Source organism: Xiphias gladius, chromosome 5 (genome assembly GCF_016859285.1).
Source record: "Xiphias gladius isolate SHS-SW01 ecotype Sanya breed wild chromosome 5, ASM1685928v1, whole genome shotgun sequence".
NCBI classification, from domain to species: Eukaryota; Metazoa; Chordata; class Actinopteri; order Istiophoriformes; family Xiphiidae; genus Xiphias; species Xiphias gladius.
Genome location: NC_053404.1, coordinates 15719546 through 15734643, shown reverse-complemented (window position 1 = coordinate 15734643; position 15098 = coordinate 15719546). Strand labels below are relative to the sequence as shown.

The 15098-nt window shown below is 38.2% G+C and overlaps 1 protein-coding gene across 1 annotated transcript in view; it reads right to left on the bottom strand.

Moving 5' to 3' along the window:
* Positions 1 to 383: 383 nt before the first annotated feature.
* Positions 384 to 15098, bottom strand: part of malrd1 (MAM and LDL receptor class A domain containing 1) — a 56432-nt gene continuing 41717 nt past the window's right edge. Inside the window, exons 24-33 of the mRNA XM_040126354.1 lie at positions 12515 to 12672; positions 11074 to 11275; positions 10166 to 10444; positions 8744 to 8869; positions 8239 to 8305; positions 4759 to 4850; positions 4512 to 4608; positions 4353 to 4413; positions 2319 to 2420; positions 384 to 2221 (exon numbers count right to left, since the gene is read on the bottom strand). Coding sequence (XP_039982288.1) covers positions 2120 to 2221; positions 2319 to 2420; positions 4353 to 4413; positions 4512 to 4608; positions 4759 to 4850; positions 8239 to 8305; positions 8744 to 8869; positions 10166 to 10444; positions 11074 to 11275; positions 12515 to 12672 — 1286 coding nt within the window. The 3' untranslated portion in view covers positions 384 to 2119. The remainder of the gene's footprint in view (positions 2222 to 2318; positions 2421 to 4352; positions 4414 to 4511; positions 4609 to 4758; positions 4851 to 8238; positions 8306 to 8743; positions 8870 to 10165; positions 10445 to 11073; positions 11276 to 12514; positions 12673 to 15098) is intronic.

Here is a 15098-nt window from a genome sequence, read left to right as displayed (position 1 = left end):
TTATCTGTTTAAACATGTGCTTTTCCTACTGTGATTTGCCAAACGTCTCGTGTGATAAAGGCCTGCGGAATAATTAAGACTAGGTTAAGATCTAGGTAAGTTGATAAGAAATATGTTTCTTTATATCGCCAGTAATGACAGCAGCCATTGTTTTGCATTGCAAGTCAATGCTATTTTATGAATAGGCTATTGCAATAAGATACTGAGAAGAATCACTTCCTCAAGACAAGTGGACACCTGTTCGGCTCACCAGCATGGAATAAAATGGTAATCAATTTTTATTGGTTTAATCAGAATTCAATACATGTAGTGTAAGACATCAGTGTAATACGTTCATAGTATCAGTGTGACTTCTTCTTTTCTCCCTTGTAGAATGAGCTAAAGTTAGATTAAAATAGGGCAGGGTGACAGTGACACATATAGTATCAATTTGCAAAATGTCTGAAAAATTTAATTGCAAGCAAAAACTGGTCATTTATTGCTGAACTCACATTCAGTGCAGCACAAATATTATGCAACAATGGTTATAACTGTACCGTCTAATTTGATTAGATTTTTTTGTATGGATGGTAAATATATAGCTAGAAGAGGTGCTGGCTGTCAGATTTTTTTTTAACTTTGGCCAATACCTGGCTAGCTGTTACCCCAATTCCAGTCTTAATGCTAAACTAATCTAACCAGCTGCTGGCTCCACCTTCATATTCATCAGCGGTTATGAGAAAGGTATTGATCTTATATAACTTTTCTTTTCTTAACCCAAAATGTCAAACTACTGGTTTAACTGAAGATGAATCGTAACGAGGAATTTTTTTTCAGCAAGTAATAGACTAATAGGAAACTGCCTACATGATATGATGCTCTTAGCCTACTCACTCTACACTACATGGCCTGATCTTGTAAATCATCATTTAGTGTGTCAAATATGAGAAGGCCCATTATGATGGCATGTCTGATGAGACACAGCTGAGGAGAGCCATGACTCAACACTAATGAAATTTATAACAGACTGGTTTAACTGTGCTGTTTATGATCCATCTGCTCTGCGCTGGTTGATACAGAGAGCGAGAGAGTCAGCTCACACCACACAAAATAGCTGCAGGATTCTGAATAGTAATGGATTTTAATTGGCAAATAAAACGGGCAAATTATCTTATTTGCACTAAAACACATCCCTAAAGAAGTCAGGGCACCGTTTGAAAGCTCTGTGTGTTCAGTGGAGCCTTTCAGTTCTATGAACTGGATGTTTTTTTGTTTTTGCTAGCTCTAAAAGAACAACCTTTAATCACATCTCTGCAAGTGAGAATATTGTGGCCCTGTTATTAAGCTGCTATTCTGGCTGTATTAAGTACTAAATGGCCAAAATTTTATTTCTTGGGTGTGTTCTCATGCCGATTTAGACATGTTGTCTACTGTTAGACATTGAGATTTTAATTTTTTGGCTACCTTTTTTTATGGATATAACAAACAAGATGCAACATGTTAATCGGTAAGTTTTAGAGGTGTCCGTAGGTGGATTTTGTTACGTTAACTAGAGCAAGGCTAGAAGTTTCCCCCTTTTTCCAATCTTGATGCTAAGCTACGGGCTTCTGGCTGTACTACATACTTACCATACAGACATCACAGTGGGATCAATCCTATAATCTAACTCTTGGCAAGAACTAGAAGAAGTTGATTTCCCAAAATGTTGAATTACTGCTTTAAAGGTTTTACCATATAAAATACTTGTGCTGAGTAGTGTCGCATAGAGCAGAGCTCCTGCAGATATATCTATGTAGCTGTTCACCTCTTTAAATCTCAATTTATTGATTGACACAATTTGTCACAAGTCCTGAATTCAAAAATCATGGACCTTCAGCTCTGACAAACAACTTTTAGCTTTTATTTTAAAATGTAGTACCATATCAGTGGGGAGTATCACATTCAATTAAAATAATTTAGCTGTAAATCACAGCAATGTATCAGAACTAACTTAATTTCAAAATATCTGAACTTTCTTCCATTCTTTGGATTGTTTCCCCTCACTCGGCACCTCAGTAAGTCAAGAAAAGACTCATTAAGTAGCTGCACACACAGTCTGACTCAGATCTATTGATGTGTCAATATGTACAGTCCATCATTTTTATGCTTCGGAGCTTTTGTGCTCAGCTCCATTAGTATCAGGGGGGTAATTGTACAATGGGTTGGCGAAGGACAGGTTGGCGTCTTTCCAGGTAGAACTCTGCTGTGGACGAATACACACAAAGAGACATACATCATGTCACTGACTTCTGCACAGATAATTAGAGCAAAGGCCAAAAGGCTGAGGAGAGACACCTCACCTCCACCTCTCTCCTCCAGGGATAGACACTGATGACAAGCCCATGACCCCTCCGGGCTTTAACTCTGGGACAGCCGCCTGGCCCTTCATCCAGGGATGCGAGCTGAGGGAAAGAAAATCATGTACAATGGCTTAAAATGAGATAAGTCTTAATTTGTGAGAGCACGTGAAATGCAGGTGCAATTAAAATCTAATTGCCCTTTTATGTGTACGTAATTACACCACTCACTTCCATAAAATATTTTATCATGTTTAAGAGGTGGAATAGTCCCTGGGTGTTTCCACCGCTCAGTTAAATGAGTGCTGAAGCAGATCTGTCTGTGTTGTGGAGATACCAGTTCACACCTACACCTCTCTATTTATAGCTGCACCCCAACTGGCAGTCACATGAAAGCAAACATGTGCAGACATGCCAATACAGTTATAGAGAATACTGAAATATATTTGAAAGTTTTGTGTGTATGTATCATATCCCTGGAACATAATCTGCTTCCATTTGTTGGCATTAGTAAAACAATCATTTATAATTAAGTTTTTTTATTCTTCGTAAAGTATCAGTTTGTGAAGCATATATGTAACATATCATGAGCCTGCATTTCATCACACACACACACACACACACACACACACACACACACACACACACACACACACACACACACACACACACACACACTCTCACTAAAACAGCACCATTAAATCCATGACCAGCTCCATCATATCAGTCAGAGAAAGTTGTGGCTCTTAACATCACACTCACTTTTATTACTCAATGACACTCACTGCACACCCACACAGATAAAAATGTGCGCTCAGGCATACAGTTCCCTGATTTTGCCATTTTTTAACAAACACACACTCATAAATTTGCACAAACACACACAACCTTGTTTAATTGTTTAATGGGGGACCCGTCATTAACATAATGCATTCCCTAGCCCCTTACCCTAACCATAACCATCACAACTTTATGCCTTACCCTAAACCTAAAACCAAGTCTTAACACTCAAACAGCCATTTTAAACTTACATTAGTACATTCACGCAAATACTATACTTAAGTTTAAAATCATCATACACTACATGATGATTTAAGTTTTTTTTCTTTTCTGGAATATTTCCATTTTATGCTACTTATATTTCTAGATATTAAGATTTAACATAAAACACATATGATAAGCTGCAATGCAATGCATTGTTAAAGATTAAACCAGTGGTTCCCAACATTTTTGGGTTGTGATCCCTTTCAAAAACAGAAGTATCTAGTTGAGGCGCGTGGCCGTATTTTAGATGTCTATGAGTTGTTCCAAAAAAGACACATTTTTCCTATATGCTGTTGCTGATATTTCCATCAAAATAACTGTTTTAGGCACTGAAAGGGGAAAAATTGCCCAGTATTTCACAAAGCAATTGGACTAAATTACTTCATTGTATGGGAAGGAGTTAAAATAGATCCACCTTGAGCAGTTACAACAGTAAAATGTTACTGACACTTGCATCATTATTAACAATATAATAATACAATATATCACAATATATAAGTCACAGGGGACATTTTTCGGCAGAACAAGTGCAGGACTTTTACTTGTAATGGAGTATTTTTACATTGTTGTATTAGTACTTTTACTCAAGTAAACAACTTTCTGAGGCTTATCATGTTCCATTTTAATCAGACTGTATCACAAAGCTGTTGAATAAACTGGTTATTTTGGGCACCACAGTTTATGGTGTTGCATTTGATCAGATTATATGGTTCAGTCATTGTGTCTACCTGCTGTATATGTACTATGGTGTTCACATAAAACACACACAGAAGCACAAATATCCACATAAACCACCAAATCAATAATCCTAAATCAAAAATGTAATCTAGCAGAAAGGCTTGGTGATCACCTTCTGACCTCTTCTAATGTTAAATCCACTTATTGAATAAATGTGAGGAGAATGGTAGAAAAATTAGATTTGTATAGATGAAAAACCTAATGTTTCTCAAACAGAATTTTCTGATGATTGATTGCACATTTCTGTGCACTGACCTCTGCTCTCCAGTCAAAGGCTGGGTTATCAATCACCCCACAGACAATCGGGTCAGGCTTTCTGTGGAGGCAGCAAATGCACCCATCATCACCTTGAACATAAACAACATCATCATCACCAAAATGAGCAACAGTGTCATTGTTGTAGCTAGCACTCACATTAAGTAGCATTTTTTCTTGTATAAAGCCAGAATGCAGACAGCGACTCCAGCTACGAGCAGCAGCAGTCCAATGGCGATGCCAACATACACAGCATCTAAACAGAAAGGAGGTACATTTCATTTATGCAAAGAATGAGGCCTTTAATGGACTGCAGAGACATTAACAGGCTATGCAAGGACACTTTCAATAAATTCATGTGAGACAGTTTAACAGAGATGAGCAAGGAGTCGTGTCTCTTTATTACCCAGCTGTGTGTCCTCTGGTTTTGGTGTTGAGGTGGAGAGAGACGGCTTCTCCCTCACGTGGCAACGGTTTCCTGTCCATCCTGGATAACACCTATGATCAGATACAAGGAAACAGTCCAAAGATGTGAAATTGATACTATGTCCTAATGGGTCAATCAATCAGTCAATCAATCAAACTTTATTTGTATGGCACTTTTCACACAAGGTAGTGCAGTTCAAATTGGTTTACAAGTGGCTGACAAAGTAATAAAACATCTAAGACATGAAAAATATAAACTGCCCACATTTAGAGATTCAATTATAATTCTGGTGATATTCTGTATTACTTATTATTGTCACTAAATCCCACAAAAAGACCAAAAACCAAAACAATTAGATAACAAGTATTGTTTGTGTGTCCAGTGCCCAATATGTTTTATCCCTCTGTATCATAGAGTTCCATCCAAAAACTATTAAAAACCCCTATCAGTGAACCACTGTTGCGCTGGTTGATATGTTCCCTCATCATGATGAACATGGGCACTGCAGTTTATTTTGAGTGACTCCCACATACTTCAGCTACAATGTCCAGCTATTTTAGAAAATTAATGATTCTTTAACAAAAAAAAAACACAACAACTACATATTCACAACCTATTTTTAAACATTTACATCTTCACAAGGAATTAATGGGCTTGGGGTTAGTTGCAACAGGTCAGTCAGAAAACAGATAACGAAAACAGACTACAAATAAATCTTAAGCACACATATTCTCTCACACTATATTTGAAAGAGCAACACTATCTTGATAAATGGTACAAGATTTATCGGCTGGACATTCAGCATGGAAACAACGACTAATTGCAAATAGTTTGCTTAGTATGGTGAGGGCCACCTCTGGGAAATAAAGTAAGTTCCTTTTCTCCCAAACAAAGATTGTACTCCAAGTCAACATCTGTTCAGTATCAGCTTGATTCCTGAGCAACATTGACCTTCTAATGCAAAACGCACATCTCTCAGGAAAGCCAGACTGTCATTATCATTCAGAGGGGGTCAGGGTATATATTGTGTGACAGTCTGGCCATGGCAGTGGGCCATCCCTGGCCTGGTCCCCTCGTGGATCCTGCTCAGCAGAGTGGAGAAACGTGATGCAAATACCATTGCTGTCCTCGGGTCCTGCTAAAGCAGGGCTGTTATCAATGCTGGAACAGCTACAGGAGTTCCATACCACACTGTGCAGTGAATGATAGTGGTGAAGTCCTGTTATGTAATGAGGAGGCAATGGCGGCACTGCTGCATTGGGGAATGTTGGACAGGGGAATAAATAAGAGGGGGAATCAAACACAAGGAGGTTGAATGAGAGAATGAGAGCAGCATTTCTGTGACAAACAGCCATAAAATATCTTCATATTTCAGACACCCGAAGTCCTCTCCTGTTCCAGCATTTTTCAGAGGGATTACATTTGCAATTTTGCAAAACAATGTGACACATTGGGCTTCATGCAACAATATTTTCATATTCTAAACTGGTACTGTGCTGGTACGAGTGTTAAAGTCAGATTCACCAAACTCTTTTTTAAATGATGATGAATGGTGAATGCCACCTCTTTGGGCAGGTTTCTTTCTTTTTTTGAAACTTTTTTATTGGTCATTTCAGGTTAAAATATAGGAAAGAAAAGAACAGGGGTTGGTATGGGCCACACATTAGTAGAGAACAAGTTTTTTTCAATTGCACATATAGAATATTACATCCTATAGAGTACGTCATCCATTTTTTCCATTATTTTATATATTGTTTAGATCATAGTCTTCAGGAAAAAGTCAGTTTCTCCATACAGGAGAAAGTCAACGTCTGCTTTAATTGTCTTACTAACAGGACCATAGTTACTTTCATTTTGGAGATGTTTTTTTGAGTTCAAAACTCCCGGATATTTAATAGCAGGGAATTCCAATTTGAAGTCAAATCTACTTTGCAAATCAGCATTTGCTGTAAAGTTATAAGAAAGTATTTGGGACTTATGTGTGTTCAATTTATATGATTGCTGAATTTCTTGTAGTTTGTGACCCATTTTATTATTTTTTAAATGTATTATTTTGTAAATAGTCCTCTTGGTTTGTTGATTACGTAGTCTCCAAGACAGAAGCTTCATAGCCTTAGGATAAGTTTCATAATATTTTTGTTTACTGAACTTTGCGGATCTCTTTGAGTCGGATATTGAATTTCTAGGTTCTTCATTTTTGACTGCAGTTCTAATAAGTGTCTTTTTTTTTTCCTTTTTCCTGTGAGCAGTGAAAGATATGAGGTTACCTCTTAGTTTTACCTCTTAGGTTTCTTTCAAAACAACGTTACACACTGCAGCAGTTTTAGTCCTGCTATCAGACGAAAAATATATAATATCAAATTTAGCAGTGTCAAAAGTTGTATTTGAGGACCCGAAAAGATTATGAAATATCAATCAGCCACTAATGACGTGTCATCAGAGCAGTGCACTGTGACAGAAACAAAGAGAGAATGATTGGTCACAGAGTAAGACACTATTAAGAGTTATTAAAATTCAAAGTGGTCTGTGACACATACTAAAAGAGAAAATATTAGCCTATACAGTAGGTGATGTTACACTGACAGGTTAACGGAGCATGCTATCCCTGACATCTACCTTCTTAAAGACGGTTAGGCACCTGTCGGAGGGAGAGAATTGTCCTATCATCTGCTGAACTGCATAAGTTGCTTTGCCAAAATATGGCAATAAAATCAGAAACTTCAACGACAAAAACAAGAAAAATGCTGTCAAATGTCTCAGTGAAATGGCAAGTGGCCAATTATGTGAAACCATAAGAACATGTATCTCGCCTGCTGCACAATTCAATTTTTTCAAGAATGGAGAAATGTGAATCTCTCAGAGAGGATTTACTGGTGTATAAAGATGTAAGCAGATCCGGCACCCGGTCCCATAATTGCATTTTTACTTTTATAATGAAATATCTCCTTGCAGACATTCCAGTCTGCTGATGCAGACAACTGGATTCATGAGTTTCCTAAAAAAAACGCCAACAGAGCAAGAGTAGTGTTTGTCTCGAATGTGTTTTTGAAAGGGAGACAAGGTCCTATGCCAATCTACATCCTCTCAGCAAATTAATCCGATTCATGACTTTTTTGTGGTCTACCCACTAAGACCATTGATAGCAGGGGCCATGCTTAAATATTGACCAAGAGAATCCATTAGAAGTTCCCAGGAAATACTGCACTGGTGGATAAATGAAGGCAGAACCACCCTGGGTAAGCTGTGAGGGATTAGTAAATTCCCACATGCTTCATGGAGCATATCTCTTCCAAGGAAAGAAACAAGTCTGATGGGATTTCCATGTTTTAAGTCTAACAAAGAGAGATAAAGAAGGGGAGGGGAAGTGGGAGTGGGAGAAGAGACATGATACTTATATTTGTTTGTGCATGTTTATGAGTGATTGAGTCTGCTTATGAATGCGTGTTTGTGTGCACTCACTTGCAAATAGGCCCGTGTTTCTCCACAAAGCATGAGCCATGATCCAGGCAATATGTTGGAGGGCAATCTGCAAATTAAACAAAGACACTAACCGTCACTGTTGAATATCGTATAAATATACACAAAAAAGAAAATCTTTCAAAGCTATTGCTCCACGCCCTTGATAAAGTAACTTTGGCTTGGCAATGAATGTAAGTTAAATGGGAAGTTAGGTCTTACTCCTGAAAATGCTGGAAAGCTGGAGTTTTAATGGATTTTGGCAGCATGCAGTAACCTCTGAGGTGTGCTTTGATAGACTAAACAGCCGGACTTAAAAAATGTCCTGAGACATGCTTCGGGTGGAAATGAGCAGGCATGAATTTAGCTTTGGCAACACTTTAGTCAAAAGGCAAAATATGTACCACTTGTCCCATGTCTTCAAGGTCAGGGAATCATAAAATGGACAATGAATAATTATCCATTTTATGAAAGCTCAAAAGGGGGAAGGCAAGTAAAATCATGTTACCACGGCAGCTGGACTCATCAGAGTAGAAAGGCAGACAGTCGACCAAGTGGTCACAACGCTTCTGAAGTGGGATACAACCCGAGGAACCTTCACACACCAGTTCTCCAACCTCACACTGCAGCAGAGCTGGTGGAAAAAATGAAAGGCAGAGACAGGGAAAATTGGCAAAATATGCAAAGGGGGTGACAGGGTGTATTCACAGATTACTATGATCACACTATAAAAGGGATTAGAGAATTTAAAACTGCTTTGACACTTTGATCCTAATCTGTGAGATAATGTGTGCATGCTTTCTAAATTTCCCTCAGTGTGTAATCATATGGACATTACTAATCCCACCAGTATTGGTTTTCAAACTGACATTCTATCAGTTCTTGCATGAAAATTCAAAAATTCAGGCCACCTCTACAGCCAAACAAACTGTTTCTGGGCTAGAAAACAGGCAACATAAACCAGCTGGTTTCAACTAAGAACCCATTTAGAGCACATTTAAAAACAAGAAATGGTGACCAAAGTGCTTGACAATGCCCTTAAATAATGAAAGTGAAAATAAGTATGTAAATTAATGTAACATAGAGAATGTTATCTCAGTGATAATTGTTGAGATTTAAAAGTTGTCAGAAAAAGATGGGTTTTAAGATGGGATTTAAAAGGTCAGGGGCAGGGAGGAGAGAATTAAAAAATGAGAAGATGGGTAAAACCATGCACTCCACATGAACATACAGTTTTGTTTTTATGTGCCCCGGTATTAAGATATTTATCTCTGAGATTTCTGTCCCCACCCCATTACAAACAAAGTTAATTTAATTTAATTTGTGGAGCTTATTATGTTGAAAAACCATGTAAAAAAAAAAATCAACAGCAACATCTCTTTGCAGAGACTAAATTCGATTATATAATCAAATTGTAAAAAAACCCCCCAAAAAACAAAAAATAGACATTTGATTGTGAAATTTTGTATTTGATTGTGGAAAAAAAGCAGTACTATCACAACTGTCATATTAGAAGCACATTAACACCACAGCAACCATCATATTGTTAAAATTGTTGCAAATAATAGGCTGCTGGGGCATTAGCCTTGTAAGTAGTGTCTGCATAAGCTAGTTTTATACTGAACTGAACATAGCAGGTAATACAATACAATCAGCACTGAATATGCCAGCAATATGAACAGTGATTTGTTCACTTACTCATGTACATACCGAATTACATTTGATTGGAGATGTGATTGTTAAGAAAAAAAATGACCAACTGCATGTCAAAAACTACAAACCGTTGAACTGAAGCAAAGTATGTGATACACTTTTGTGTATTTGTTACTTTTTATTGTTTAATATGGGCTGACTTCTAAGATATTATTTCTGTCCCAATCTCTGCACTGGCACTCGTCCAGTCAAAAAAATCTTACACACAAATACTTACGGCAACTGTTCTCATCCTCTCCATCAGGACAGTCGGGGACACCGTCACAGCGCAGAATGGAGGGGAGGCAGAGATAGTTTGAGCACTGATAATACCCGGTAGGACAGCGGTCTTGAGGAGGAAGAGTACCGGGTACCGAGGTCAGACAATGCTCTTCATCAGACTGATCAGCACAGTCAGGTTCTCTATCACACCACCAGCTCTTTGGGATGCATTGAAACGAGTACACACACTGGAACTGGTCCACACCACAGGTCAGAGGCTGAGGAGTTACTGGTCCTGAGGTGACACATCACAGGAAAGATACATGCACATAAATACACATGCACACAGAGAGCTGAGCAATTTCTATTTACTGATTTTAGTTTACATGCAGCAAGCATCCTCGAGTGAAGAATGTCAGAGGGCTGTTGTAAGACACATAGTGTACATGGTGAAAAAAGGAGAGGTATGCCAATGGCTTTTTTTTTTTTTGAGATTACAAGAGCTCCTTCTCAGTGAAGAGGCAGTTCAGGTGTGAAGGGAGAACAGAGGGGTGACAGTGAAGAAACAACACAATATAACTGTGATTGCCCCCCCCCCTCCCCATTTCCCTCTGTTCTGTACCCCGGTGCTGACCCAGTCTTCGCTGTGAATTTATATGAACCTACAGGGCAACAGGCACCATTAACTCACTACACTCTCCCCAAGGGTCCACACAATTTATGCGGAAAACGGATGAAAGGAGCATCGATGTTGGAGAAAATGTGGAAAAAGAGTTAAGGGCAAGAGGTGAATACTGGAGGAAAAAGCCTGAAAAATGAGCACAGTGCTGGCAGGGCAGGGAATGAGGAAAACCAAAAAACTAATTGGAAGTGCAAGGGCAAAAAGACCATAGAGGAAAAGAAAAAAAAAACTAATAGCTTTACCTCCGACCACACACTCTTCGGTGTAGGAGATGTCATCCAGGGCGATGTCTGTCCATATGTCTCCACCCACCTCTGCCTGGAAGGTCACTCTGAAAGGTGCTGGGTTGGACATGATGACATTAGCATATGTCCACTGGTTGCCATGGTTCCCAGTGGCCGCCCACATCAACAGACTGGTGCCACTGGGTCCAACAGAGTAGACCTACAGAGCAGGAAGAGTTGCAGAAGGAACATGGAAACTATAAGTCACAAACAGTATTAAATTTAATTATTAAAATGATAAAAAACAGTTTGGCAAAAAATAAGGAAATAAAAAGACCACAAAATATACAAGTATCATTTAAAAGTCAAAATAACATGTCAAAAGTAAAAGTGCTCATTTTGCAGAATTCCACTATTCCCAGTTTTAGATTACCGTTACATTACTGCATTTTTGTAAATTATTTTTTATTACTATTGTAACATCCTCATTTTAATCAGTATTTTAATGTGCCATCTGGTTGGGGTTGAGCTAATGTTACTGGCTACTAACTACTTTATAGGTTGTTGGGTAGTTTAATCTATAATAAGGAATCATATTTTATGAATAATCATATAATCATATCGTCTTAATCATATTTTTGAACATAAATAATCGTAATCTGCAATGTAACTATATCTGACAGATCAATGTAGTGGAGTAAAAAGCATGATAGTTCCCTATGAATTGTAGTAGAGTAGAAGAATAAAGTACCGTAGCATTAAATGGAAATACTCAACTATGAGTACCTCAGATTGTGCTCTCACAGGGTACTTGAGTAAATGTACTTAGTTACATCCTATCACTGGTCCTCATCCCTTGTTTTAAAACATACACGTCTATCTCACATCTTACTAACTTCTCTCTATACAGCATTGCAATTGACCACATTTTTGGTTTGACGTAAGTGTAATTACTTTAACCTTAAAAGGACAATACTGGAGCCATTTTGAGTTAAACTACATTTACAAGCACCTAGTCTACTGCTATATGTATTTTTTCTAGAGCACACATCCTTTCTAATTAGTTTTTTTTTTAACATATGCTTATTGTTTGTTGTTTTGAAATTAACGCAGCTAACAAAGACACCTAAAAAAACATGAAAAGATGGATATGATAATAAAGTTTGTAAGGTGATGTGCTTTGATGGATTATTTCCTGGCAGGGAGACTTTCATTCCTTCCTGTGGGTATCGGGTGATAGACGGAAAGCGAAGTGTAACAGTGAGAGGTTCAGTAAAGCTTGACAGCAATTTCTGACAAAACCAAATGAAGCCTTCAGGTTGACTGTGATGGATCATCTGGCAGCAAATGGCAAAAAAGGAAAAAAAAAGAAAAGATGTTTGGAAGCTTGATGCATGACAAAGACTAAAAACAAAAAGACTTTGAATCGTTTATGGAAACGTGGCTCAGTTTAGATCACCTTCAGTGTTCCCATCCTGTCAGAGCCGTGCATGAAGAACCAGAAGCGTAGGTGACACAGGCCGATGCTCGCTGGAAATGGACTCCTTGTTGTCAGCTTGGCAAGGTCGCCCTCCCTCTGAATGGCTGAGCGTATATACAGGAAGTTCCCTCCACCTCCTTTGGAGATAAATACAGTATAGAACACTTCACATCTGAAGTACATTTATGTAAGATTTTAGTAATAAGTCACTGTGCAGGGGAAGAATATTCACAGCTAAACCCTGCTTAACCATCCAAATGCAGCTTTACTGCAAGAAAGAAATCCAATAACTTTTCTTTTGTTGATTCCAATATACAGTCCATAATATCTGGACAGAAGAAAGCATTATTGTTGTTGTGAAATGTTGTAGCCTACAGCCAAAAGCTCCACAGAGCTTCTTCAGCTTGGCTAGGCTCAGAGATGAGACGGCATCTGTGCGATGCCAGAACAAAGTGGGAGTTTTCCACATGAGTTAAAAGGGATTTAAGGCCAACACAATCCAGAGCACACAGCAAACTCTGCTCCAACCCACAACACTGGATTCTTCCCCACTGACTCAAACAATAAAAATCAAAACAAAGTCTGTGCATGATAATGCAAATACATGATGTCGGCAGAGTCGTGTCTTGTTCAGCTCTCGTGTGTGTGTGTGTGTGTGTGTGTGTGTGTGTGTGTGTGTGTTCGTGTGTGCGTGTGTTACGGATGGCCAGGTTTATTGATCTGCACTGTAGTGAGATCATCAGTTCATTCTATGACACAGCACCCGGTGTCCCAGATTCATCTCTTCGATCAATAAACTCAACCGGACTATCAGAAGTGGCTTTGGACTCAGCAACCCACTGTCAGCTAATATAAAGAAGAATTATAGCTACAGTACATCGCAGAAGGGGACAATCAGTTATGTGAGTACACTGTCAACTATGTAAAAACACTTACTTTTTAAGTTTATGGCCAATTTCTGCAATATGTTGGATGATATGATGATTTGGTGTTACCAAAGATTCCATGTGTGATCCTATCCAAAAATAATCTAACTAGGGCTGCAACTAAAAATTATTTGCATACAGAAATGTATGAATCTGCCATTTATTTCTACGCTTAAAACAACAGCTTCAGTCAAAAAAGGTCACAAAATAGTCAAAAAACTGCCTCAGAATTTTCCAGTCAAAGGTGAAGTCTTCAAAAATGTTTCTTGCTTAACAGTTCAACATCCCAAGGAATTTATTTTACAATCAAATATGACAGAGAAAGAAGCAAATGCTTAAATTTTGAGAAGCAGAAAACAGCAAATGTTTAAGAATGCCCTAAATCTAACTATTGTTGATGGCTCTGCATTGCTTGTTGTCCTATGCTTCATTTTCACTCTATGAATCAAAGCAAACTGTACACTGCTAAATAGTTTCCCCATAAATGCACTCCTGCCATACAAAACTGTAATTAATTTTTTCATTATTTTCATGCTGCTATTCCTTATGTATCAGATAAGCTGCATCAACAAACAGAAGAAATAGTGACAGCCAACGTACAATGCAATAATTAATGAATGGAAATTGCATGCAAAGTCACATGGAAATGAGGTTTTACATTACCTTGCATATATGTATGTATGAGGGCAAATATAACCTCTGCACCACTGATGGTGATTTATACTCCAAGATTAACTTCCAATTAATCAGTAGCAAAAAATCATGTTTTGATGCAGCAGGATCACTGTATACAAGACAAACAACAAGTCCATTGCTGTTAAGCTCAGTTTGACACAGCATGACATTGATCAGGATGTATTATTAACCCTGCCTTCACATGCTTGTCGGAAGCTCCTGTCTCCGGGCTGTCAATTTGTAATTACAAAGGCACCGCACTGAGCTGCCTGAGAGGTGGAAACGAGGAGCATGCCGGGATGATGCAGAAGTTGTTTGGTCTTAATTTTGACAATGTTTTTTCGACAGTATTATTAATCTTTCACAAACCAAGAAGGCAGAAAGCAAACACATGTAGCAAGTTTAGAATATAAACAAGGCCCTAGTATAAAATTACAACTGTGTTTATGCTCATTCTGTCACGAAAAAGAGGTCAGAGGTCAGTGAAACTCACAAACGCTGGGTGGCTTTATAATAGAGCGATAAAGTTAGTGTAGGGAGGAGGTTGGGGTGGTTGGATTGGTGAACAAAGCAAACAACATAACATGGGCCACAGGAGACTGCTGTCCATTTTCCAACCATCAGCATTGGTTTCTTTTAAACATAACCTAAAATCACACCCAAACTTTAACCAAGTAGCTATTATCGTAACCATGAAGCTAAAGTTCCCCTAACCTTTACAAAAAAGTAATTTTAACCCAAAGCATACTCTTTCCCTAATCTTAATCAAGTTGTGTTTGTGCCTGAACATAACCAAATCTTAACCCTAGTGTTATTTTATGTCACATCATAAAACATCATAAAAAATGTTTATATTGTCATTATAGAGGGCATGGACAGGTGGTATATTTTTTTTAATGTGGAAGACTTATATATCAATGTAATTTCTGGGAGACATGTTTGGCAGCAGAACAGGTACTGAC